Source organism: Scedosporium apiospermum (genome assembly GCF_000732125.1).
Source record: "Scedosporium apiospermum strain IHEM 14462 chromosome Unknown SEQ_SAPIO_0055, whole genome shotgun sequence".
In the NCBI taxonomy this organism is placed as follows: Eukaryota; Fungi; Ascomycota; class Sordariomycetes; order Microascales; family Microascaceae; genus Scedosporium; species Scedosporium apiospermum.
Genome location: NW_015971756.1, coordinates 130961 through 157534, shown reverse-complemented (window position 1 = coordinate 157534; position 26574 = coordinate 130961). Strand labels below are relative to the sequence as shown.

General features: G+C 50.4%; 5 protein-coding genes and 2 pseudogenes across 5 annotated transcripts; 3 read left to right on the top strand and 4 right to left on the bottom strand.

Annotated features, from left to right (window-relative positions):
* Window positions 1–254: 254 nt before the first annotated feature.
* On the bottom strand, window positions 255–1523 carry SAPIO_CDS1257 (annotated as a pseudogene; the record flags this gene model as incomplete).
* A 4702-nt stretch (window positions 1524–6225) lies between these two features.
* On the top strand, window positions 6226–7947 carry SAPIO_CDS1256 (uncharacterized protein; the record flags this gene model as incomplete). The annotated part of the gene is made up of 5 exons (XM_016784569.1): window positions 6226–6549; window positions 6613–6627; window positions 6693–7094; window positions 7179–7538; window positions 7606–7947. 5 exons carry the CDS (start codon window positions 6226–6228, stop codon window positions 7945–7947), a joined length of 1443 nt encoding a protein of 480 aa, XP_016645685.1.
* A 208-nt stretch (window positions 7948–8155) lies between these two features.
* On the bottom strand, window positions 8156–8978 carry SAPIO_CDS1255 (uncharacterized protein; the record flags this gene model as incomplete). The annotated part of the gene is made up of 2 exons (XM_016784568.1): window positions 8156–8793; window positions 8879–8978. 2 exons carry the CDS (start codon window positions 8976–8978, stop codon window positions 8156–8158), a joined length of 738 nt encoding a protein of 245 aa, XP_016645684.1.
* A 1220-nt stretch (window positions 8979–10198) lies between these two features.
* Window positions 10199–16337, top strand: SAPIO_CDS1254 (uncharacterized protein; the record flags this gene model as incomplete). Its single annotated transcript, XM_016784567.1, has 11 exons — window positions 10199–10311; window positions 10384–10556; window positions 10621–11418; window positions 11726–12249; window positions 12551–12599; window positions 13249–14476; window positions 14559–14697; window positions 15062–15123; window positions 15221–15697; window positions 15772–16042; window positions 16134–16337. 11 exons carry the CDS (start codon window positions 10199–10201, stop codon window positions 16335–16337), a joined length of 4038 nt encoding a protein of 1345 aa, XP_016645683.1.
* Window positions 16338–18776: 2439 nt separating this feature from the next.
* SAPIO_CDS1253 lies at window positions 18777–20174 on the bottom strand (annotated as a pseudogene; the record flags this gene model as incomplete).
* Window positions 20175–22259: 2085 nt separating this feature from the next.
* On the top strand, window positions 22260–22732 carry SAPIO_CDS1252 (uncharacterized protein; the record flags this gene model as incomplete). The annotated part of the gene is made up of 2 exons (XM_016784566.1): window positions 22260–22562; window positions 22649–22732. The coding sequence occupies 2 exons, from the start codon at window positions 22260–22262 to the stop codon at window positions 22730–22732; spliced, it is 387 nt and encodes a 128-aa protein (XP_016645682.1).
* A 1456-nt stretch (window positions 22733–24188) lies between these two features.
* SAPIO_CDS1251 (uncharacterized protein) lies at window positions 24189–26218 on the bottom strand (the record flags this gene model as incomplete). The annotated part of the gene is made up of 2 exons (XM_016784565.1): window positions 24189–24848; window positions 24917–26218. The coding sequence occupies 2 exons, from the start codon at window positions 26216–26218 to the stop codon at window positions 24189–24191; spliced, it is 1962 nt and encodes a 653-aa protein (XP_016645681.1).
* Between the last annotated feature and the right edge of the window lie 356 nt (window positions 26219–26574).

Sequence of the window (26574 nt, the reverse complement as noted above, 5' to 3'; positions counted from 1 at the left end):
TTTTATTTTCCGACAGGCCCCGGAAACCGGGTGCAGTCGAAGTGAAGAACGAACTTCCTTGTATTGAACACTTTCTTCCCGAGTGCCTCACGTATCGAAATCAAATGCAATTTTCCCCAAACATGACACTTGTGCCGAGAAAACCCTCTCTCCTTGTCACCGAAACGACTACTCTTTTCGTAAAAGAAGAAAAGATAAAAAGAGGAAAAGAAGAAAAAAATATGTAAATACAGGAGATGAAGAAAAAAGTTAGCTTAATCGCAAGCAATCATCGGACACGCCATATCAGGCGGCGCACACCTCCCACAGCTGGCATTACAGCACACCAATCCCTTTCCGCAAGTATTACCACCGCATGGGGAAGCGTCCTGATCCACCTCCGGAATTTCAGGCTCAGGTTCGGGCTCATCCTCCTTGGGAGGGAGGCATAACTTCTCAATGCATCCCTCACCGGGCTTCGTGCAAATACCACAGCTATCGTTGCAGCAGACCTCGCCCTCTGCACAGACGCTGCGACCGCAGGGCACGGGCTCGGGATCGGGGAGGCAGAACATCTTGATGCAACCCTCGCCGGGCTTGGTGCAGATGCTGCAGCTGTCATTGCAGCACACTTCGCCAGCGTCGCAGATTTTCTTTCCGCACTTGACAGGCTCTTCAGGTTCCTCAGGTTCCTCGGGTTCTTCGGGGATGTCTCCGCACCACATCTCGATGCATGAGCCTCCAGGAGGCGTGCAGATACCGCAGCTAGGATTGCAGCAGACGTCTCCACTCTTGCAAGTAGTGCTGCCACATTGAACAGGCTCCTCGGGTGTTTCGGGCTCCTCTGGAAGCCGGGGGACCTCAGGCTCGTCCCCACAGAAGAGCGTGATGCAAGCTTGGCCTGGCTTGGTGCAGATGCCGCAGCTGGAATTACAGCAGACGTCTCCCTTTGCGCAAGTGACCTTTCCGCACTGGACCGGCTCAGGTTCGGGTTCAACAGGGACATCGGGTTCCTCAAGGCAGAATTGCATGGTGCAGGGCTGGCCTGGCTTGGCGCAGATACCGCAGCTTTCGTTGCAGCAGACCTCTCCCTCTGGACAGGTCTTCTTACCGCACTTGACTGGTTCAACGGGAGGTTTCACGCAGAGCTGCTTAGTACAGCCCTTCCCAGGTTTGGCGCAAATTCCACAGCTTTCGTTACAGCACTCCTCGCCCTCGTAGCACTGGTTGGGACCACACTTGGGACCGGTCTTGGGACAGAGCTGCATGGTGCAGCCCTCGCCAGGCTTGGTGCAAATGCCGCAGCCGTCATTGCAGCACACCTCGCCGCGCCCGCAGGTGACTGGACCGCATTCTTCGAGCTTGATGGGGACGCACTTGGCTTTTCCGTCGATGACTTGGCACTCGGTGTCTTTAGTACAGCGGACGGTGGCACAAGGGGTGATTTCGCCAGTGGAGGTGTCGGTGGGTAGAGGATTGGCGAGCGGGTTGGCGAGTGCCCCGGCGACGAAGGCCGCTAGGGCGATGCGTCGGAGGGTGAGCATGGTATGGTGATCGGGGTGGAGGGATGAAGCGAAGGTGGTTGAGCGGGAGGGAATTGAACAGAACTGAGGTGAAGAAGGAACAATACAATTCAACAATATTGAAATCTTCGTCTGATTATTAAAGCATGTCAAGGGAGAAGTCCCTTCAGTTGTTGAACACCTGATGAGGAAAATTAGACTTGATCCCGATGGGGAAGCGGGCGAACCGGCTGATTTATATATCCAAGAAGAGATCCGGATCTTTAGAGTAGTAGAACAGAACGACGGATATTGATGGATATATTGGCGATGCAATTACTTTACGCCCCCGCCCCCTAAACGTACTGTCTAAGCCCTCCGTCACGGGTCCGTCGAAAAAGAAAGGAAGCGATGGGGGCAAAAATTAATAAACAGAGAACTCTATGATTCCTAAGAATAGGACTGGATCTACGAAGTACATTGTTCGCAACGGTGTGGATGTGCCGCTACTGCAGAACCACGGGACTCGGGAGAGGGTTAATTGTCCCCTGCAGCTGAATCTCTCTCTCATTGAGGTACAGAAACAGACCACCACTTAAAGGAGAGGATCAGCAGATTCACTCAATTGGGTTGAACTGGAATGTGGAGCTGCCGATTGAGTGAGACGTGCCGCCGATCACTCCGTGTTGAGCTTTTACGAAGTACGACGGAAAGCACTCAGGCCTCCAAGACACTGAGTGGAATGGCTGATCTTACCCTGGCAGAAGGCTGGGCATGCATGGCTAGCTAGGCCGAGCGAGAATCGCAATCAGGCCCGGACCAGATGCTACATTGATATTTCGCGTAGTTTATGTCTGTTGGTGTCGTGAGGGTCCAATGCTGGCGATGACGTCCTCTCAAATTTCCTCCAATAGTCGTTGTTCGATGGCACAAATGAAAAGGGCTGTTACTTTTTTTGGTTTCTTTTTTGATCTTCTGCAAATCCCAGCTGTTTTCTTGGCCTGTCCGAAATCGCTCCCAATTTCACACTTCAAACTCTGGAGTTCCTGCGAATGTGCTGCGTTCGATTTGTTCTTTCCAATTCATTGATTTGGACATCCTTGGTAAACGAAGAACATCAACAAGGGCTAGGAAGGAGGGCGTGGTCAGCCAGCCGAGGACCTGTATGGAAGCAGACAAAGCTCCGAGCAGAGGCTTAAGTTTACGGCCTCCTTAGACTGACTTGTGTTGATCCCGTCAGCTGATGGCTTGCCCTGCCCTGCCTGTCTCTCATTCGGCTTCCTCGCCTCAGGACCTGAATTCACTTCCCTGGTCTCCGACTGGCCTAATCTATGAGTTGCAGATTATCCCAGCCGCAAGATTACTGTTCCCGGACCCGCCTTCTGCGCGCTTTCGTCCTAACCCTAGCTTGATGTTTTTACATATCAAATCTATCCAAAGAAGTGAGATGAGTGACCTTCGATTTTGGGGCTGATTGGGCCGCCGAGCCCGGAGGCATAAGCGTGGCGAAGTGTAGGGCTGTCCAATCCTTGATAGATCCCCGTCATCTCATCTTTCCCGATGCACTGACCGCAACCCCAGGAAGACATCAATTCGAGGGATTATTAATCGCTTGGTGCAGTCCGACGCCAAGTGAAGTCTGACGCATCGCGACAGCGCCTTCGGAAGTCTCATACCCCCCATGCCTCGAGGCGCCATGCATGCTGAGGCGGGGGAAGAGACACGAATGGGACAACACACAAGACATTTTGCGGGTCAACGCAAATATTACGATGGTCAGAATTAGCTCGACACAGTCGCATTGAAACTCGCCAGCCCGCGAAGAAGACAGGTTCCCGCGTGCCAATCAGTGGACATCTGCAGAACATTGTGTAAGTCTACGGCCTTTCAGCGAATAATCCCGTTTTCTCGCCTAGTTTCTCCACCAAGACCATCCATCGTGAACCGGGCCTGACCCCCGGCATCTCCGGTTTACAATGAATGGTGGGAAGAGGTTTGCTGATGATCCTACGCAAGGAGCTCGTCTTCTTGGCTGTGGCGCATATTCTCTCCCTGCGTCTTACAGGGGCGCTGTGCAAAGCTTGAGAGGTGGGAAATAGGAAAAACACCGAGAAACATTGTGCCTCTACGAGGAAAAACTAATAAAAAAGCACAGAGAGCCTCGACCCGGCCCCGATTCCCATTTATTTGAAAGAATACGGTGTGGATGACAGGCTACTCGGGACAATTATTTCGCCCATCTTACTGGCAAATGTCTGGTATTTTGCTCATGACTCGGTCTGCGTCTCAACTTCCCCGCCACTGATATTGAGATTGTCTCCATGAACCATGACCTCACTTACTCCTTTACCCTAGCATGCCTTGCGCCCCCATTGGCGAGAATTATGGATGAACATACTCTGGATGCAGGTCTTGGCTGCTGTGAAAGTTTCTCGTTCTATTTTTACCGGTTCTCGAACCGCTTCAGACAGTACCAAGAAACTGGCGAATTGCTCAATCTGGGATTCCCTCTCTATATTCTAGCTCGTCACCATGGAACCTGTACCTCGAACATTTGGCGGATATCACCGAATTTGATAGTCACTGGAGTCTCTGCTCGCCCTTGTTGTCCCATCTTTCCTCTTCCGTTGTTTACCCCGACTGATGAGAACTCTAACCCGCCAAGTGATCCTCAAGCACGTCACTCGTCACCCCTCACATCCCTCCCCTTCCCCCCAAGCCCGAGGGCTGGCAAATGTGAGTGTGTTGGTATGCACCAAATATCCGCTGCATGTCTATCATAGCGTCCACTCTCGGGAGTTTGGATCTCCGCAAAAATGAAGAATTTCCGGAGGGCTTGCATGCCTAGCAGTGAGAGACTCAGATGTTAGCCAGAGAGAGGGCCTGTCAGCTCTCAGCTACTACAAGTTGTTCAAGATGCCTTTATTATGCTCTGCGGTTCAACTTCAGCCAATATTCCTCACCCACTGCACAGAGACAAGGTTGCCGTGCGCTACTGTAACCCCCGCATGTGAGGCACGTCTGGGGTCGAGGTTTGACCCAGCCTCTAGCTGTAGCATGATGCAGCTGGCGACAGAATGCTGTGCTGCCATTAATTACCAGCGAGAACACCAATCGCGGTGAATTACCTTGGTACTCTCTCCCCATATCCGATCATGTAAGGGGATGACTTTAGTCGTCGAGGGCTGTGCAGTGGATGAAGGCATCGATAGCTTCCCGGAGGCCCGATCACCCATCCTATGTCTTTTTACAGTCCCTGGATCTCGGAGCTGCTTGCACGTTGATCCAGTAGATAGGGATACGTGCTGAAGCGCTGATGTGAGTGGGGGGATATTTGCCTCGGCCATTCCTCAACTCATCATGCTCTCCGCCGACATGTCAAGTGGACTCATTCTCGCGACGATGTGGCGTCTCCGCCTTACAGCCTATGATTACTATTTCTCACCGGCCTTCAATACTAAGTAATCGACGACCGAGCGTCGGGATGTGGGTGGGGCAGTCAGGATAGGTGCTGACATCGAATCTCGCCTCACCCGCTTGAACTCAGACCGGGTCTCACATCGGTTTGCCATTCCGTAAGAAAGCCCTTTGTGTGTTCCTGCTTTGCTTTCTGTTGATCAACCAACCACAAAACCTTGCGTTCCTCTCTTGAACCTTCACCCGATGGTGGAAGAATGCCGACCCTCATCAACACATGCCGCCCAGGGTGGGCGAATGTCATCGTTCATGTCAGGGCCCTTCCGTCTACAACATTTCCGAAGGAGATAGCTATCATTAATATCATATATCTACTTCGAAGACTTGACCAGGGTTAGTACTTCAGTGACCCGAAACATCTCAAAACTAGCACGCACCAAACTATGGATAGTTTTCGCTGCTCTTGGCATGGGTGAATACGAAGAATGACGATGATCATTACCCACTTTTGTTTTCCATTTTCTTTTTTCCGGACATTTCTATTTTTAGATAGATGAATGAGAAGCCCCGCGGCCCCTCGATCTGGGGTGCTCCTACTTGCTCTGTTTGGCTCCGTTAACCGAAGTTTTACAACTCTAATTCCCGGCTGGACAAGTGCAGTTAGAGATCGACGTTCAATCTATACATGTGCACCATATAATGCACTGAAAGAAATGGGGAGTGATGAAAGTGAGAGTTGTTCTGTCCTTAATAAGGTCATGAAAAGCGTCTTCCTTGAACCTCCTGACTAGCTTGTCCCGAGCACACCTCCTATGTTGATATCGTTACTTTGAGCTGAAGGGGAGAATGATGTGATCAAGGTGTAATGCTAGAGTCTCGCCCGAGGTAGGGAATGCTCAATCTACGATTAACGCCCAAGACTTCCAAACAATAATATGTGAAGTAAGGATATCATTAATGTGAATGTGTGACCGAAAGATCCCAGCTCAAGAGATGGTTTGAAGTGGACAGCTGTCAACCAGGTGGTCCCGTCCGCTCCTGCTCCGATTCCGGGTTAGTGTCGCTCTGCCACGTGTTGACAATGACACGGATCCGGAGCGCGGCCCGACAATGCCGATACGAGGAAAGGACCGGTGGGGAAGTGGACCTCGAAATCACTAACCACATTTGCCACGTTGAAATGTGTAGGACGCGGTTGTCTGTCTGACTTTGTCCAGGGCAGGGCGTGGCTGTTGCCCATTTCACCTTCCCCGCTCTTCTGGGTTTTCGGCCGGTCTTCTCCAAAACTCAATCTCATTGCCATTCTATAGAGTCACACCCAAGAATCATGGCGTCCGGATCCAACACTTGCGTTGTAGAGCTGACCGATTATTCGGTGCTCCCCGCTCGGCCCTCTCCGACCAAAGACGGGAAGTGCTTTTCGGGGACCCGAGGGGCCGCTCGCTTGGGTTCTTCGACTCGGACCGGCTCCCGATCTAGTTCCCGTCCGCCAGCGGAACTCGTCGATTTCGAGGAATTGGGAGGCAGTGGTCCCGATGGACCCGTGGTCAATGCTGTTGAGAAATGGAATTACCCTCGTATCAATGCCTACCGCGTACCAGCCACTTTTTGGAGTCTGCTGGTCATGGGTGCTAACGATGCAGCTTACGGTGTGAGTTAATGATCGAGCCCGCGAAGAAAGAAGCTCCTTGAAACTGACGTCTTTACTTCTTAGGCATTGATTCCCTACGTAGGTTTCCTCCGAGTCTGCGAGATCTTAGTTGTGATTAGGAGCAGTCGCTAATGTCTCCATAGCTGGAGAAATACTATGATCTAAACTACACCATTGTCTCTCTGGTGTTCTTGTCCCCATTTGCGGGTTATGTCGCCTCTGCTATCATGAACAATTGGCTCCATCTCAAGATCGGACAGCGAGGAATCGGGACGATATGTGGCGCCTGCCACCTCGCAGCCTATGTCATCATATGCTTCCATCCCCCGTATGCCGTTCTTGTCGTCGCTTTTATCCTCGCCGGTTTTGGCAACGGCATTGGCGATGCTGCTTGGAATGCCTGGGTCGGTAACCTGGCCAAGGCGAGTGAAGTCTTGGGGTTCATGCACGCTTTCTACGGCGCAGGAGGGGTTTTAAGCCCGTTGATTGCGACGACCATGATTACCAAGGCGCACTTACCGTGGTACACTTTCTATTATGTCATGGTAAGTGTTGAGTGTCCTGGTCTTTTTTCTACAGCAGCGGGTTAGTTTCGAAACTCGATGCTGATTTCGAAATCTTCTGTGTAGATCGCGATGGCTGCCATAGAACTAGTCGTCTTGCCCTGGTCCTTTTGGGGTTGCACTGGCGAGGCCTACAGAAAACTCTACCATCAAGAGCACGGCACGGAAAACAAGACCGGACTGAAGGATGCTCTGTTCAAACGACCCGCAGCCCGGGTTTCCTGGCTCTGCGCCGTCTTCCTCCTGGCCTATGTCGGTGTCGAAGTCGCCTTGGGGGGATGGATTGTCACCTTTATGATCCAGGTCCGGGACGGACACGCCTTTGCTAGTGGCATGACAGCAACTGGATTTTGGCTCGGTCTCACGGTGGGTCGTGCAGTTTTGGGATTCGTTACCCCCCGCCTAGGTGTCAAGCTGGGGATTTCCGTAAGCCGTCCTCTCTGCCTCCGTCTAACGCAATAGTACAAGTTTCTAACAATACTTCTCTGTATAGGTCTACATTGCCGCCGCAATGGGCCTCCAGATTCTCTTCTGGCTTGTGCCCAACTTTTACGTCTCGGCGGTTGCGGTTGCCCTCCAGGGTTTCTTCATTGGCCCGTTCTTCCCAGGAATCGTGCTTGTTGCGAGTGCCCTGCTTCCCCGTCACCTGCATGTCGTCGTGATTGGTTTCGCCGCCGCTTTTGGTGGATGTGGTGCTGCGGTACTTCCTTTCGGAGTGGGTGCCCTGGCCCAAGTGAAGGGCGTGCAAGTCTTGCAGCCCATCATCTTGGCTTTGCTGGGGATTTTGCTCGCGCTATGGTTGTGCTTGCCTCGAATTAGCAAGAAGAAGGAGTAGGCGGAGAAATACGATGAGCATGCTCACTCCTGGGGTTTGACGGCGTATAAAACTAGAGTCGGTATTATTCGAAGTCACAAGCCAATGATGTATCCTTCACTGCATCAATATAAAATGATATACTAATGCCTTTGAAGCTTCATCAATATGCAAAAGAAAAATGTCCGAGTTTTTTTACTCAAGTTCTTGAGTTCTTTGTTCGTCATCCTCACTTTTCCCATTCCTCAGCCCCATACATGCCGTTTATCCTGTGTCGAATATCGATTACCACTTCCTCCCGCCTGTCCCCTCCGCAACAGCACGCAAGCAGCAGGAGAATCGGAACAATGACAACAATCAACGCAACCACTAGAGTAGTTATGAACAAGAGTGGATGAGAGACGGCCCTCGTAGCGAACATCGCCACCAACATCCAAAACCCAACACCAAGGATCTGCTTATCATCCACATCTCGAAGTCGGAGGGTATCAGGAATATATCGCCCAACTTCATGGTTGATGATCCCAATAAAAATACCAATGCAAGTCACGAGAATCATCTCATCCACTAGTTCGATGATGAATACCGGCTTTATGAAACCGGAGCCGGTCCAAGCTGCCACAGCGAGTGCCCCCACGTTGAGGAAAATGGAGATGATGAGCAGGGCGAAGATAGCCGCCGCTAGTCTGCTCGTGAATGCGTGATCGACACCCTCCTCGTGAAGACCCTCGATACATTGGTCGAGGATGGCGGCTTGGTTTCCGGTTGCGTTGGCTGCGATTACATCGGCTTCGAATAACGTGACCCAGTTCACTTTTAGAAGTCTGTTTTCGCAGGCGGTGGCTTCCTTTTCGATTCGACACGCTCCTGGATAGCAGAAAAGGGAGTCAGAGAAATGAACACTACCGCCCGGCCGGGTGTGGTACGTCAATGACTCAATATTGAAGCTTACCCGAGAGACCAATACGGTAAGAATCTGGGATGAAAGGCTCGCTGGCATTATAACACTGTTCGCCCAGCATCTTTTGCAGAAAGTCATGGTCGGCGTTCATTAGGCTGTAGTTGCTTTCCGTCGGAGTTCGGCAACTTGCGAGGACGCAGATTGTGAGAGCGATGATGCCTTTCGGTTTCCAGTGTTAGATCTCTTCCGTTGGATTCCGTTGGATACCATGGATTGTTTTTCTACGTACCAATGTTGCAGACCAGGGTCCACACTTGGGACAGTTTGGGAGGCCAAACTCTCAACGCCATTATGATTGTCGTTAATAGGGATGGGCTCGGAGGGAGAGATGGAGCGAGGTATTAGTGTGGATTTCAAACGCCTAGTATGTCAAGTGTTACAAAACTCGAGAATGGATGGAGTTAAGAAGGAATGAAGGTCTCCAACCAACACTGGAAGACGAGAAGCGGATAATATAATCATAGTCATCTTTCTGAGGTGACCTGTCTCTGTGCCCCTGGAACTCGCGTCCTGCTCATTTAACGAAGCGCCTGCTTCACTAATAAGATTAGTTTTGTTGGCGCCTGCACTGCTTCGTCCTGCATTCAGCTCGAAGCGGGCGGGTTTCAAAAAGGGCCTAGCCCGCTTGGCAGTCGCGCTGATTTGTTGCGCCCCGGAGAGTGGCGTCGGGTTAAAGTTTGGTTGTCACGATCTGTTCCCGTGCAAGTGCGGGATGTGAATCCACATGTTGGTTCCCCTCCAATAATAAACCTGGCCGGTATGTCGACGTTTTTTTTCCCACCATGGCGGTGTTTTGAAGGGGCAAGGCCCTGCACAGTTGTCGACATTTACCGATGATGATCTCGTCATCCTGCCGGTTCCCTGATACGCGATAATCCATTCTGTCCTTGACTGAAGATAGCTCCCCTGTGGATAAGGCTTCAGCCCGCGACAACCAAGGTCGGTGTTCATGGAATCGCTGGTGTCCTAGGAAATATGGAGTAATAAGTGTCGTGGTTTCAGCCTTCGGAAGGGTGCTCAGTTTACCAGATCCGCAGCTCGACTGGGGGCATCAACTATTAATATGCATTGACCGATGCATCCTGCAGTCACCCCAACAACAGCCCCTGTTAGTGGTCGACATTGTTTCGTCAATCTGCATATTCTGCAATCCGGTCCGCCAGGCTGCGGCCCCGCTCCTTCAATTTCCCTCTGCACCATGTCGCCAGTCACCCAGAATCCCCAATTCTGTCGTAGTTTATTATCTTAGACATCGTTATGCCAGTCACCCACGATCGCACTGGGATCTGAGTCTCAACGCTGTGGTTCACCATGGCCGAACACTGGGAGTTCAAAGAGCATTGGCGGAGTTCTCGCTATCATACGGGAGACATCTACCAAGAGAGCCGGCAACAAGAGCGACGAAAAAGCTGGGAGGTCTCTTCGTGAGTTCATTCAACTTAGGCCGATCCCGAGACTGGCTTGGCTTGGGCGGCTTTGCTAACACCTCTCCTTAGACACGATGCCGGTCCTTATCTGAACTACGTCAAGAGGGTTTCGTTGAAATGGCCAAATTTGAAGCCCCTGGCGGATTTTATGGAAGTTGGGACCGACCCGCTTCGATGGCGGAATTTCTTTGGAGATGATGCCAGAAATGCCTATACATACCCGGGTGATGTCGATAAGAGAAGTGAGCTGAAACCACATGGAGTGACGATCGGCTTCCCCGAGGCTGACTAGGTGGTGGAACTTAGAGAAGGACCAAGAAGAGCGAGTTCGCAGGACAAATGTGTGCCAACTTGAATACTTGAGCGACGGCGAAGTCGCCCCTCCTATCAGGTATACGACCCCAGAAGATCTTCGCAGGGCTCTTTCAACTCTGGATCGAAAAAGGCAAAAGTCCGCGCAAGGCGAGGTCATGCTCAAGCTCTTTGTTGTCGAGGACCTCTCACGTGAAGTTATCGAGACGCTTGGATATCACCTCGAGATCGAGCCGGATTTCTTCAGGGCTCACATCTATGACCACGTTTGGTTCAACATCCGGGATCCCTTCTGGGACCCGCCAAGCTTCCAGATGGATATTCGCCGCAGAAATTGGGTCCAAATCCGCTTCTGTAGAGCTCGGTATTTTCCATCACCCGAAAGCCTCCGCGAGGGCCAGGATGCTGCGAACAGGTTTAATGTCGGGAGGAGACTCTACGATGACGAGAACAAAGTGTACTGGGACAGAGACCCAGCAAAAAATATCACCAACGCTACATTAGCCCTCAGGGAGTGGCTAACAGTTCATTTAAAAAATTTGAGGGCCCAGAGCATGCGGGTCGTGAGGCGATCCACCGAACTTTTTCAAAAGTCACCGGGGAACAAGACGCCAAACATAGAAGCCCAGCGTCATGCATTAAATGAGCTACCACGGACGCCAGGAAACGATGACTGGATAAAGGGTACTGCGAAAGCCACGGATGAGGATAGGGTCGACGGACGAGTTGGGCTGATGAGGACCAGAGTTTCCTTTTGGAAGAAGAATTGCAGGGTTGGTGAATGCGATATTGGTAGGCAATCCATCTTTCTTGGAACTGGACGTTGTTTGAAGTGGAGTTCTGATCATCCGCCCGATTCTAGGGGTCTTATTACTTGACCCGACTATCAAAGCAGGATTCCAATTGTGGCGAGGGCATAGAAACTGGAGTCCGCTCCCGCCAGTGAAAGCTGCCCCAGTCCAACCAAGCTCCAAGTCGGCAGAAAGCTCCGACGAAGCGTCATTTTTCGAAGATTTTATAGCCTGCGCGCAAAGAAAAGATGAAGCCCTTGGGGACAGGGAACCTACTACATGTCCGGCCCGTTGTATCCCCACCCTAGTTCTTCTTCGTCTTGTCGGCGCCGAGTGGCTCACGGTCAGCCAGTACTTGAAATCACGTCTCTCCGCGATAGACTGGGAAGTTGCGCACCCAAAGGAGTTTCTGGCCCAGGCCCAAATTGATACCGTGCTCAGGAAACTACACAATTGGCGTCGTTGGGTTCCTGTCTTCCGGGAGATGCTCTTGGAGGCAAAGCCGCGACTGTCCCAGCTTGAGGACCTTGATTGCCCGCCCGGCAGTTTCGGTTTCGGAAGGGTGGAAAAACTCTTCGAACCCTATGCAGAAGAGTTCGCCTATATGTTAGATAGGATGGAGGACTACGAAAAACGAATCGACCGACTCACAACCGTGGTCGCGTCGGCTATCAGCACTGCCGATTCGCGGCGTGTCGAGCAACTGACACTCCTCGCAACTTTATTCGTACCGCTGAGCTTAATCGGCACCTTGTTCTCGATGTCCGAGGACATTGCTCAAATCCGGGTTACCTTCGCTTACTGGGCAGCGGCGTCTCTGATCTTGCTTTTGGTAATGGTCGCATGTGCTCGATTAATCAGTTCTCAGGCGATACAGAAAATAAAAGGCGCTTAAGCGCACAGCCTTATATACAATCCAATTCATTTTTAGTTTAGCAATAGAAGGGGGAAAGAGCCAATATTTTGTTCTAGCGCGGGGAAGGGGGCTTGGTCGGTTTAAGCTCCCTGGAAACAATGAGTTGGATGATGCTCCAACCCCCAATACGTCTGTGATAATCTGGCACAAGCTCCAGGATCGGTCCTAGTGCAAGTTTTGCCCAATGTCTCTAATTTTGAAGTTTATATTACCAAAGGTAAAACCAGAAGACGGATACCAGATGGCCCGCGCACACAAAGGCCCAGGTAGGCCCGGCCCATGTCGTTCGTCCCAATATGAGCCCACACAACTTTCCACCTGTTCATTGTCACGATCCGGCCAATGGAACATTCTTGAAGGGGACCTCACAAGATTGTGCTTTTACGACGTTTGTTTCCAAGGCAGGCAACCGTATCATAGTTCTCAAAATGATGCACATCCAAAAACCGCCGAGAATTGGCACGTTCAACGGCGAAGCATCTAGTCAAGGTCCAAGGTAAAAGAATCATGCGAAGCCTGAAACGGTGTCTTTCTGTAGCCCCAATACTAGTTGTAATTAAAGAGGGAGGTCGTCTTGGTGGAAGGATGTGGAAGGATAGCCTGAAATATGGAGGGCGCTGTCCGGGAGGCTAAGATTGGTCCGACTTCCGCAGCAAACCGGCGGACACATGATCTTACAGATCAGGGTTTCGGTTTCAGGTTTTTAAGTGTTATCATGTTTGACTCACTTACAGCTGAGCCATATGACAACAAAAAGATGCTATAAGTGTCACGACCAGCGTCACTTGGCTGTAAGTAGCCACTGCACCCAGCTGGTTTTACAGGTCTGAAAGAAGGGTAGTTGTAGGGCGCCGAGCTCATCACATTGCTCAGAAACTTGACAAGCCCAAACACTTACTCACCGCGCATTTTTAGGCTTCATGATTGGCTTCGGGCACTGTGACGGCCGGTCCATTGCCTTTGCACTGCGCTGGCCTGACCCCGGCACCTCCCGAGCAAAGTATTTGATCCCTGTATCTCCAGCGCCCATCCCATCCCTTACCTGCATGCAGTTCGAGCAATGCCATCCTTTCAGTCTCGGTTCCCATCTGTCAGCTGCTCTCTCTTCGGTTTACTTCCTTCCTATCGCCGCGATGGACTTACCAGCTGATAGGAAAGAGTGGGAGAAGCAAGTAGAGGGGTTTCGGCTTAAGAAGCACTGGTCTATCCACGAGAGCAAACATAAGAACTCCGGTTCCAAATTTACTATGGAGCAATTCCTTCTCCTGCGGGTTCTGTGGCCCCGACATATTAGCCAAACGGGTTTCGAGACGGCCTGTACGGGATTCATCGAACTCAATAACTTGAGGACCGCTCGGAAATTTCTGCAAAATTTGTCGTCTTGGCAGAGATACCTTGGAACCTATGATGATGAGGAATGCAGCGGGATGGACGGCCGCGTTCTGGCCAAGCACCAAGGAACATTTGCTCTCGTTCGTCACTATCAAAACCTATCATGCAAGAATTCAAAGGTGAAGCCTGAGGACTTGCTCCGGAAAGTGGAATTCACACTAGCCTCGGCTCCGAGCACGGCTGTGGCGCCGTCCCAGTCCCAGGCAGCTTTTCCAATAACTCCGACTCCGAATCGTCTTGCCACGAGAACAGCTCTTGAAGGTCTTGACGCATCCCTCGTCAAGCTGGAGCTCCGAGCCGAGGAAAACGAGGATATCAGTTGGGAAGAAATGGTGCTCTCTCCGCTGACACCTGCTTTGCCTCTCACTGGTGTGGACGCGAAGTCCTTTGGCGTGGTCGAGGACGAGCAGATTGTCAACGCCCTCATTGACTTCTTGAATGCGCTCACCTTGCACTGTGATAAGGTAAAGAGTGAATGGTCGTTCGCCCGAAAGCGCTTCAAAATGAATATTCGGGGCGACAAAACCTATGAGGCCAGAGTTGATGGCCTTCTTCGGGCGAAGGGGTCAAGAGACACGCAAATCATCGTCGAGGCCAAATCATGCCTTCGTTTCCAGACTAAAACCAACACAGAGGCCATCCTCATGCAGGAGGCGGCTCAAATGGCTGCATGGATCTGTGACCATCCCCCTCAAGTCGACGGGACCTCGGCCGGAAAGACCAGAAAGACTAGCAAGCCATCAACGTACAGGTGCGTGAGAGAAAATCGATTCATCTGTAATAGGCGAAGAGGCCTTCGGAAGGGGCTTTGACTAACCTGGGCCGCCATGTAGGCGCATGTTGATCTCGCAAGACGCAAAGGAGATATACATTAACGTCGCCAGCTTTGACTCTGACTATGTCCGTTATGTCCTCGGCGACAATGATGCAGACCTTTCGTTCCTGACGATGCAATCGTATGGGCCATTCCCGGTAAATAAGAAGAAATCCATGTCGAGGCTGGGGGAGATTTTATTAGCATTGTCGATTCAAGGTGGTTTGGCCCAGCGTCGTTCTGAAAAATAAAATAAATCGTTATCCCTGGCCTATGGTGCAGGTTTCAAGGCTTCAATTGAGTGGTTTGATTGCTTCTCGAATTCTACAGGTTTTACAAGATTTGTATATCGGTGATGGTGGTGACGACGAGTGGTAATCGATTACCTCAATCAATTTGTGAATGTGGTGCATTTTGTGTTCTGACAATTGCTTTGTGATGAATGACTTCTACGTCAGGACAATGGCTAAGACAAAAAGCTGAGTCCCATTCTGTCTAACACCAGCGCCTAATCATTTACAGAAAAAGGTGGATATCACGTGGGAGATATTGCCGGTGAGCCAGGTCACCGAAGTAACAGCCAGGTCGGACGACACAAAACATATAATACATCAATTGATCTCTAAAAAAAAAATACTCTCTACGCGCAGTCTTTCAATAATCCCTCTCTGATCCCCCTAGAAGGTGCTCAAAGCAAGAGCAGAGATCACACACCCTAGTAAACATGGCCAACGAAAGCTCGAAGCTTCCCTCCATGTTGACAACTAAGGAGATGAGGACCAACGTAAACCGATTCCTGAAGAACCTCGTCCTGAAGGCCAACAAGGACTACCGCCCTCGATTCAGCTTTGGAGAGGCCGAGGAGCGGAAAATCCGCGTTACCCCCCTCGATTTCGCCACGGGCACATCTCCAAATTGTGTTGAGCCCTTGATTCGGCCTCTCGCCCAGGTAGATGTTGAGAAGTTGCTCAATGACCTCTCTGAACCCCTCTACAAAGACTTCATCGATCCCTTCTATGACCCCGACTTCCCGGGTGCTCGGCGCCAAGAAGCGTGGTCCTTCTACGTCCTTATTAACTACTACTTGACGCAGCGTCAGGTCAAGAATCGCCGCGGTGCATGTATCATACCCGACCGCACAAAGTGGCGGGCTTTCGGGTTGGTGGTTTCTACAACTCCTACGGTATTGGGACTCTTTCTAACTAGTAGCGGTTACGCTAACTTTATCCTAGCCACAACATCACCCAACTTTTCCGATACAGCCGCGATGATATCGGTTGTGACTGGTATGTCATGGATGTGTGGCGTTACTGCACCGAGCCGCTTTTAGACCTCCACTTCGACGGATACGTTGACCCCTCGAAGCCGCATACAACCTGCTTTCTAGTCGACGAGCAGGAGTTGAAGGACGGATTCATCTCCACCAGTGAGCTGACGGCCATTTGCTGGCTTACGTGTCAGAGCGCGTTGCTCCCCGATTACGCCCACCAAACAATCTTTCCTGTAAGCCATCCTCCACCTCCTGCTGCCTTGACCATACCCCCAAGAAGACCAATCCTGCATCCTTCTTCCTACCACTAACGCACCAGCGCAGCTCACAGTGGTGAGCGCATCACATAGAACGGTTCGAATCGTTCAGGGCGTGGTCAATATATGCACCAATGACGTCGAGCTCCGGGTGTCCCAGCTCGTCCCCTTTGAGAAGGGTATTAAGGCCGACACTGAGAGCTGGCAGAATTTCCTAACTTTGCTTGGCTGGATTTTGGGAGAGCCGATCGGCGACACAATGTTGGCATGAGCCGGAGTTTGCCTCTGTACTGACGCGGCTTTGAGGGCAGACGCACCCGTCCTGGTTTCTCTCCGTTTAGGCGTGTGTTTCAGACTTCCTCGATTTTTCTCTCTCTGTCTCCCTTCTTTCCCCTCTTTCTGTTTGCAGGCGGGATATCATTGAGGGAATGCGAGACTACAACCACTGGCATTTTGTCCCAGCAGCAAGAGAACGGAACGATACCTTCTTCTAAGTTATCGCAGGGAAATACGTTCATTACTTGATTATGCTGACTCGTGTTTCTGAGAGCACAGTTCTAGAATCATTGACTTGAACATGGTGGCACTTTCACTCGCATTCCACACACTCCTTTTCTTTGAGGTTCATTCCTGTCCAAATGAAACCTCTTGCTAGACCCAAGCGGCATCTTCAGTCTAATACCGCCGGAATGAAAAGGAGTTATTCCTGGCGTGCTTCATCTTACACATCTCAGGGCAGGGGAAAAAAAAAAAAAAAAAAGAGAGCATGCGAGATATGCCCGGGTTGATCGTCGTCTCGGAGTGAAGACTATTTATAATTCATGGTGTCTGGTGGCCTCAACTTAGTTAGCTTCCGTCCATTCATTCCATCCATTCCATCCTTCCCTGGTTCCGGTTTGTTGATTCAATCTCATTTCTTCTCCCTTCCACCTCAGTAACCCAGCGCGAATCGAAATGTGGGAACGCACTGTGCGGCCAAGCCGCAGCCCCGCCACCCTTCGAGTTGGCAGAAAAAAGGCGGGCAGCCGCTGCTTCTTGCTGTCAATAGCGAAGACGAATTCAAACACGAATCTCTATACCTCGTGGCTCTGATTTCCCCGTAGAGGGGGGAGGTGAGACTATGCCAGCATTAAAAGCGACATAGACTGGCCTGTTGGTTCTTTGCAGGAAAACGTGTTCGATTAAGGTTTCTTATCAAATCTAGGTTTGGGAAGCACCTCTTGCAAAAGGTGGGAAGGTGCTATGGTACTACCGTCGATGCACAATTAACAGGCGGCACCGCCACATATTCGGTTCCAGAATACTTGCATTGGCAGTTTCTGCCTTCACGAGAATTCCTCCCTCATTTTTCGCTGTTTGAGGCCCTTGGCTCTGGAGACATGCATCTCGTCCTTTTGCCACGTCAATTTTCCTCAGCATCCCCATCCAGATCGTCGAAAATATCTCCTAGATATTATACATTAATTGTACACGAAAATTAACTTCCCATGCTTTCTTCCGTGGTGAAGCATGGAGGAGGTGCAAGAACTCAAGCAACTCGCGTCCGCTCGGTCTCACGTCCACCGTCACGCTGCCTCAGTTCGAGCTAAACTTAGCATGCTTTGTGGAGCCATCGCAGCCCCACATATGTATCGCAGCCCAACTTGCAGATATGGCGGCGACTGGCAAGGACTTTCATGAGCTGCCCAGACCCGCAGTTGAGAGGTTATCGTTCACTCGGCCGTTAGACAATAAATCGTCCCCCTCACAAATCTCCGTCTCTGTGACATGAAAATGCATAAGCTTATACTGTGACGCTTCCCAAGGGTGAGGACTATCCTCTCTCGACGAGGTGCATAATAGAGATCTTAACTGAAATTCTGGTTACCCTCTGCCCTAACTTAGAGAGATTGGACACTAAAACTAGATATGGTCACGTCTTGCTCTGCTACTGCTTCCGGAACACGTCGGTGCCCCTCTTCCATGTCATGGTTAGACCCGCAGACACGGGGTTTGGGCATGAAATTTGATGAGCTGGTACATCTTGGAGCTGCGGCTCCCCGGATTCCGATACTCTTCTGGCATTCGGTAGCAGGCTGTGACCCGATGGAATCCGCCTCCTCAATATTACAAGAGAGCATCATCTTGGCTGCGGGTTTGGAAAGTGTGCTCAGAGGCAGTCCCGGCTTGGAGACTATTGCAATTGAAGCGAGCGAGGCCGTTGTTGGAGACAAGGAATTCACATCCCAGCAGGAGATCTTCCAGCACGCGCCGAGGTTGAAAAGTCTCGATTTTGATATTAGTGGGTGCAACATTGCCAGCAGCGAAGATAGAGAGAGACATTATTGGACAACAGACTCCTCAACGGGTTTGGCTTGAGCATGTGAGGCTCAAGACACGCTGCCTAGTTCCCCATCTTGACCTTGACGTCATCAAGGGGACCTTCAGAGGCCCCTGATTCGAAGATGACCCCTTTCTTGCTGTGTTCTTTTAACGTTCGTCGCTCACAGGGTCCAGACACTGTCCCCTAAGCCACCTTGAAACAGAGGCGTGTGGGTCGGTTAGGCAATCGGCGAAGTGGCACTGGGTGAGAAAATGGAATCAATGTGGATCGGTTCTGTTCCCCCATCTTTTGTCCCCTCGCCTTTCGCTGCCGAAACGCTTCAGTAGCCAGCCGTTACTTATTCCTCTCTCTATTGGGCAGTGCAGAGGTAATGAATACATGGACCATTTATTTGCCAATCTGATCTATTAGCCAGTCCAAAATCTCTACCTTGCGCCTGCTCCCTGGAACATGGCTTAAAAGAGCCTTGAGCTGCCCTGTAGTCATCGCCCTCGCCGCTTGTATAAAGGGTTGAAGCTTCTCTCCGATCTCACAGTGCGATGGATCGAGCAGAATTTTGAGAGTCGGAACGCCCGCCAACGACGCTGCCATCCACAAGATGGTGGCCTTGACGGCGGGATCGCCACCAAACGCACCACAGCCCCAAGGTCCCGTAATGATGGTCCTGAATGAAAACGATGAGAATCCGACGTAAGCCTTGCGGAGATCTCTCTCGAGGTTGTGGGGTTTCAGATCGGCCAGATCTCCGCTGGTGTCTATAGCCATATCAAGTTCAAGAGCGTCCATGAACAGCATTGTCCCTCCTTTCCACCCAGAAGCCCATTCGCTGTAAGATTTCTGCCCGTCAGGTATTGGCAGCCGAGTCCAGGAAATGTTCCGTCGCTGGCCCGTGACATGTAGAGTTGATCGTGCGCCGGAGATAACGAGCACGGTATCATCGGTCAAAGTTGGTGTGAAGAGGACTGCGGGACATGACTCGGGAGTAACACCAACGTAAATTTCCTCTTGGGTCGCCGATTTCCCGAATCCAACCAGCTTGTTGGCGGATATGACGACTGCGGAATTTGGTCCTTGGACGTCCTGCCGCAAGGTGCTTGAATCGTATTCCTGGACGAATTGGACATCGAAATTAGTGAGAGACTTAGTCTCGCTGAAATCAAGATGACCCTGGTGGAGTTTGTATGTAACCTCTTCCGATAATAGAGAATTTTCGAGCAAGTTTGACGATGAGGGTAAACTCTCCAAATAATGGCATAGCGCAGTCAGGTACATCTCAGCCGCCTTTGGATGCGGCTGCTCGGGACCATACCATATACTAAAGTCATAATATGACTCTCGGTTAAATGGCGCATTCATGGTGCAGAGAAATTGGTGGACGACTAGACAGGCCACCGCCCCTCTTGACAGGCCCAATGACTTTTCGGGTGTCAAGACTGGCAGCTCTCCGTTAGGAAAATACTTGGGTAGGTCCAGGGCGACGGTTGCAAGCTTTGGCCAGGTCTCGGTGAGGAAGTTAACCCGCGAAGAGAGCAAGTCTCGCAGGGTAGAGAAGCTGCCAAGTTCAGGACAACATCCGAGACGCGTTGTAATGATGGTATCGATAATGTCGATGACATGGTCAAGTGATAAGGTCTCTCGATGAAGGAGTGACTTGACAATGGACCAGAAGGAGACGAGGCCCTCGTCATCCTCCTCTTCAGAGGAGATGCTGAAGCGGTCAAGGCATCGGTAACGAGGGGATGAAGGCAAGATGTAAGGAATGAGACAGGACTGTAACTGCGACATGATGGCGATAAAACGAATAATTCGGGGGAACCTCAAAGGTTAAAGGTTTGATGCTTTTCCTGAATTTGGCTTCATTTCATGGATGTAGGTGCCTGGAATGGATCATCGTGCTTGGATTGGCTAAAAATGCCTCCAAGTGACAGACGCGCAGAACGATTCGAGACGCATTAATACCCATGTTCTTGTCACATGACGAAGCTGAAGCTTCTGGATCGATGTAATGGCCAGCACTTTCGCTCATCAAGGAATCTACTTACACTTCCAGGTTCAAAATCGCAGATTCTCAACAGGTCGCTCTATTCGCGTCGCCTCAAGTGGCTTGTCACTGCGTTCAATTCTCAAGGACATTCAAGCACGGTCTCTGTGACGAGGGGGAACCCTGGTGACCAGGACTCCGAAAATGAATCATAACTTCCGATACCATGAGTTCAATCCTTCCTATTATGGCTATCTCCACAGTATCCATGGGACTTAGAGAGACTAGACGGCATTACGCAGGAGCTCCGTTGGTGGGTGTAAGACTGAACATCGGATTGCCGATGGCGACGATTTCGTTACGGTAATTCTCGCGTACCATTATTTCTCACGTAATAACGGGTCTTGCCATTCCGTACTTACATGCGACGAAGTCTGAGGTGATCCATGTCCTGATCTCTAATTCCACTTGCAGAGCCCATATTCTGACGGGACGAGAGGATATGACCACTTCGAGAACAAGGGGGCAGACGTAAGTTCATGTTACTCGCCTCTCGCGATTTCCTAATGCCAGGTATTTAGCCAGGACACGTTCTTTTTTCCGAAACAGCTTTGGCACCCTGACGAGAGTTCCTCACCACGAAATAAGAACCTCCTTTCGCAGAATAACCCGATATTGGATGTCCAAACGTAGTCCTCGTCTCAACATACGGTACCTCTTTGCTTTTTTCGCTCTCCTCGCTGGGCTGGTCGCTGCGGCTCCAGTTCGAACCGCATATGTTATTTCCTGCCATTTTCTCTCTCAGCTGAAAATGCATTTTCGAGATAGTTGCTCACTGTGAAGGAAGAGATACCTGGTGACGGCGGTGGCACGGCCGATTACCAGATCACCAAGAGCTTCCCGGGTGAAGTCGCCGCTGGAAAACGATATGAGGATGCTCACATGCATGGTTGAGCCCAATAGACTGTTAGTAATTCTTCGTCATCGACTCATTACGTTCCTTGCCATTTAACAACTAGCGAAGCACCAGAGTGATATCTTTTTACACAGAGGGACTTGGGGAACCGAAGTACTATTAAGACTCATTCTCCGAAAGCCTTGAGCCTCCTAGAGTGCCCTCAAGGACTCTCAAGAGGCCTAGCCATCAAAACGTCATGGTGGATGCTGGCAACGACGGGAAATGTCTGGATCAGAGTTGGGTGAATGGATTGGCCGTTCATTAATAGACGCATTGCTTATTTAACCACGCTTCTCACCTCCCCTCTTGGAGTTTGATTGTATCGGGTTTTGTTCTGTGGCATACGGAAAACGAAGGCGGCTCCAAACAAGCAGACGGGCTCCGCAGATATTATTTTCTTTATCCAATAGAATAATTTAGAGTTTGTAGTAAAGCACAGTTCACTACTTTCTACTTTTTCCTTTGGACTGCTACATATGTATACGAAAGCCGTCACTTACAGAAGCAAGCAGACCATGGTAATATTTACTGTTAACACTAACAGTTGAAATTAGTCGTTGAGCTCGGCAGTGCGCAGGCAAGAACAAGAGATCATAGACCTGCATCACTCAAGAGCCATGGCACGTAAATGCCGAACTGCAAGAACCATGGATTACGCGGAAAATTACTGATTTCTGCGAATGATGTGAGAAACTCCAATTCTTGTCAGTGCAGTATGGCAATCACCCCGATAGTCACATCTTCATTTTCCAGATCCCACACCAGTGACCTCGCTTCAGACCGGCATCTCACGCATGGCAAGGTCCACCCAATGGACGAGTTGTATCCGTGATGCCTGGTGGACAAAACACAGACACCTACTGAGGCACCCACATAAAGAGAGAGAATGGTCACAGAAAACAGAAAAGCCATGATTTCTGACACAATCAAAATGGATGAAACCGACGAGTCAATACCGTTTATCGCGGACGTGACCAGCCACGAGTCGGGCTGGGCTAGCCTCCTACCGAGACAATCGGGAGCCAGAAGACCCGCCGCCCATTTGCGAGGGACACTATTCTTACTTTTCTTGACTTCTGCAATCACCTTCGCCTTCACTTCTCTATTATGGGCCGCCGTTGTTATTCCCGCCGTTCGCAGTCCTCCAAAAGGAGGCGATAATTCATCCATCACCGAGAACACCCACCAGCCCGTCACAGCGACCCCATCCAAAAGCCCCAACTCATTCTCTGCAGTAAGACACCAGAAGAAGCAAAGAAATCCGGATGCCAGTATGACATTCTCACCAACCACTGGATACCTGCTGTCTGCGTGGACCAGGCTGCCATCGAGGAATATCAGAAGGACGGCACGTGGTTCGGGTTTGCGGACGAGGCCAAGATGCAGCAGCGTCTGACCATTTAACAAATGTCCGAGATGACGTATTACTATACCAACATGAAAGATCGCATCGCTCACTGCGCTTCGATCTGGAAGAAACAGTTCCGGGCGTTTATGGAGAAAAGGAACCTTGACGTCATTACCGCGGATGCCGAGCACACTATGCATTGCGCGGATTTTCTGGTAGGAGTGTTCGGTAAAGGGCCTGATTTCCGGTAGATCCCCATCACGGTCTGGGTCGGTACTGCAGGATGGTAGGTGAGAGGCGATTAAGGCAGCGAGGTATTGGTGCTCATTTTTGAAACTATTATTACGGCGCTGGGTGGGTATAAAACGGCTCAGCTTCACAGTCTCCAGGAATAATAATATCGGTATTGCGAAGTCTGCCACTACTATTCTTAAAATCACCATTCAATGTTGCCTTGAAAAGGGTGATCTTTACGTTTGTGACGAGATGAAGAAAACTGGTCGCTGATGTGTCCATGCGTCACTACTAACCGGCTCCTTAATTAGGCGTTAATATTGGCTCCATACTTTAAGAGCAACAATATAAGTGATTCGGAGCCGACCTCTACTGCCCTATGAAGAGGCGATAGGCCCAGAGAATCTGGTGCATCTACATCTAGCGAACCATTATCAAGTGGGAGCCCTTTCTCACTTCTTCTCACTTCTTCTCACTTCTTCTCACTTCTTCTCACTCAACCCGATTGAGCCTCATGTACTCAGGTGATATGAACTTGATCCCTATCCGATGGGATGACAATCGTGGGTAGATCATACCAATATTTGATGTCGACCACACGTGGCGCGACTACGAAGCTCTTCGGGAATGGTCTCTCGCCCGGGACGCAGCAGATCCCAGAAGATATCCCAAGAATGCAGAGAGACTCAAAGAGAATAGAGTATGAGAAAGATCCAAAATGGAACTCCTCCCAGTTTTATTTGTTACTATTAATTATTCATTTGCCCAATGCTCCCCGTAATTGATTGAAATCCATTTCGAGATGGGTGATCCTAATACTAGCCCATATATTGATGTGGTCTACCTCTTTGGATTGTAACTGGGCGGTCAATACCAATCCCGAAATTTCGGTTCATTCTTTTCTCTCCGTCGATTTACAATGCCTCGGACTTGTTATATGATGGGTTAAATTAGAAATACATCGCACTTGCTAAGCGTCGTTACTATAGAAGAAAGAAATGTGGAATGAAAAGATGTGATACATGATCGATTCACACTAGTCCCGACTCCTTGAAAAACGCTGTTGGATCTGGTTGGCGCCCTAAAAGTGCAACTATAAATTCCATTTCTGGGCGGCTTCCCCCCTTCTCCAAGAGTACGTGCCGATATCTTCGCCCCTTTGCGCCATTTTGCAAGTTCCCCTTGAAGCAACTCTCGAAGATGTCTGCGGAGAAGATGTTTGACCTCAAAGAAGAAATTAAGTTAGTGGATCCGGTCACTTACTACGGGTTGTAAATCTTACAGGAAATATCCATAATATCCTGCATGGTAGTCTCCCTTGATGAAGTTTCGATACCTCGTGTATGGGTGGCCGCATTTCTCTTCCTCGCCCAGAGTCCCAAGCCCATCCAGCGGAAAACACTCACGGTGCAAACGATTAAATGTTGCAGAGATATCCATCTTCTCGATGACTTCATGCGTTTCGGGCTGATGAATCGCCATATCGAAGAAACAGATGGCGAGCTCATTCAACTGACTTAGTGCCCTATGCACATTCTCTGCTTTTGTTAGGTTGTCTATCATGGTGTCGGGAATGTGTATCTCGGGTGGCGTGGTTGATCCCTTCGATGCTACCTTTCCCTGCCACGCGGTCAGATATTCCGGGGAGAGGGACGAGTAATGTCGGCTCAACAGTTTTAGCTGAGACGGGACCCAGCACCAGTTCTCGAGCATCTGGCTTGGTGCCTCGCCAAAGTCTACGGCTGTCCCCTGGGGCCCGTGGAAACGAGCGAAGACGGTTTTCGACACCAAGTCATGGATTCCATGGCCAAGCTCGTGGAAGAGCGTCACAACATCTCCGTGAGGTAGCAGGCTGGGAATTTTTGGAGTTGGCTTGGGGAAATTGCACAACAAGGCCACCGATGGGTAATTCCGCGTGCCTCCCGGTCGAAGATAACCCTAAAAGGCCTTGTTAGCTCTTTAAATATGCAGCCTAGAAGGCATCCATGTCCACGGAAACGACTGACTGGAACAAGAGGAAAAGTCGATGGCCCAGGCTTGAAACTCCTAGTGTAAAGATCCAAGTATAGGTAACCAAGAAATCCGGCACCACCAGTCTCGTCGTCCCAGGCCCTGAATAGTTGTACGTCTTCGTGCCACACACGCGCCTTCTTTACATCCAGAGGGATAGCATCGCTCGATATTTCTCGAAAAACGAGACCGAATAGCTGCTCGAATATCTCGAGCATACTCTTGACTGTGCTTTTCAGGGGAAAACATTCGGCAACGGCTTCGTGGTCAAGTGAATACTCGGCCGCGAGTAGCTTCTTGTTGTAATATGGCTGGTCCCAAAGGTAGTATCTGCCGTCCCAAATCTCCCCTCTGGATTCAAGATCTTTCTGTTTAACCGCTTTATACTTCTCCAACTCTTTTAATCCGAGCGGCCTCAGTTTGGCAAGCAGGTCACTGAGTAATGCATTCACAGTCTCTGGAGTCTTTGCGACTTTTTCTTCCAGCTCGAGCGCAGCGTGATTCGGATATCCAAGCAACCGGGCTGCCTCATCCCGAAGGACTACGACTTCCCGAAATAGTGGCACATTCTCTCTGCATCGATGGTCATACGCGACGCGCATTTTCTTCCTGGTTTCGCTGCTCCCAGCGAATCTTAGAACGAGGCTGACGTCCTTGAGGAATGAGGTGAAGAGCTTGCCCTCATTTTCGCCAAAACCCTTCTGAAGCTCGGCTAAACGGTCTTCGGGAATGCCCTGCAGTTCCTCCGGTGTAAACCATAGTCCTCCCTCGTTGCCTCGCGAAGAATTGTCCCCGAATTCAGCAGCAAGCTCTGTGATGCGCGTTTGGATCTGGCGGAGATGCTCCCTCTCAGTCCTTGGGAGTTTCATGCCATTCTTGATGAAATTGTGATGGACTCGGTTCAAGAAGTGCTCGGATTCGGGATCAAGGGCACTAGTCTCAATAGTATTTGTCTTCACAGCGTCGACAAGAACATAGATGTCTTCTCGCATCTTCCACTCTCGATCATAGTCATCGAATATTTTTTCAGCTTTGCTTGAAGCCTCCCGGAGCCCTTCGTCGGTCGAGACATATTGATAGAAGCCTAGGATATAAGCCTGAGACATTAAAGCGTTCTCGGCGTGTGCGAGGGGCAGGAGGACGTTGTTAAAGGTAGCGGAAGCGACATCGACCGACTCTGCTATGTGATTCAGAGCATTTCGGGATGTGTCTACCACACGCTCAGCGTCTTCGAGAATAGACTTGGGTGAAGTGGTGAAGAGAGGGGGTGCCTCAGGAGGCTCCGGTTCGCGAACCATGTTTGGGGAAGCAAGAATTGCGAGAGAGGTTCGGAGTGCACGCTGTACCACACGCAGTGGAATCAATGGCCAATGCAATCATAATGATGGAGGTAGAGAGTCGAAGCAGGGAATGCGGGGGTTTGTGATACATATACGATGTGAATGAAATGGTCTGGTGTTACACAAACTTCTCTAGTTTCGTAAGATTCCCGACATTACGGCATCGTTGATCTGTCTCAGTCGCTGAAAGAGGAGGAAGGATCGACGACATAGCGAGCCCCGAGCACATAAACATCACCAAATACGCATATATGCATAAATGATGTGGAAGTGAAATCAGTACATTTATCCGAGCCCCTTGCAGGAGCAAATCT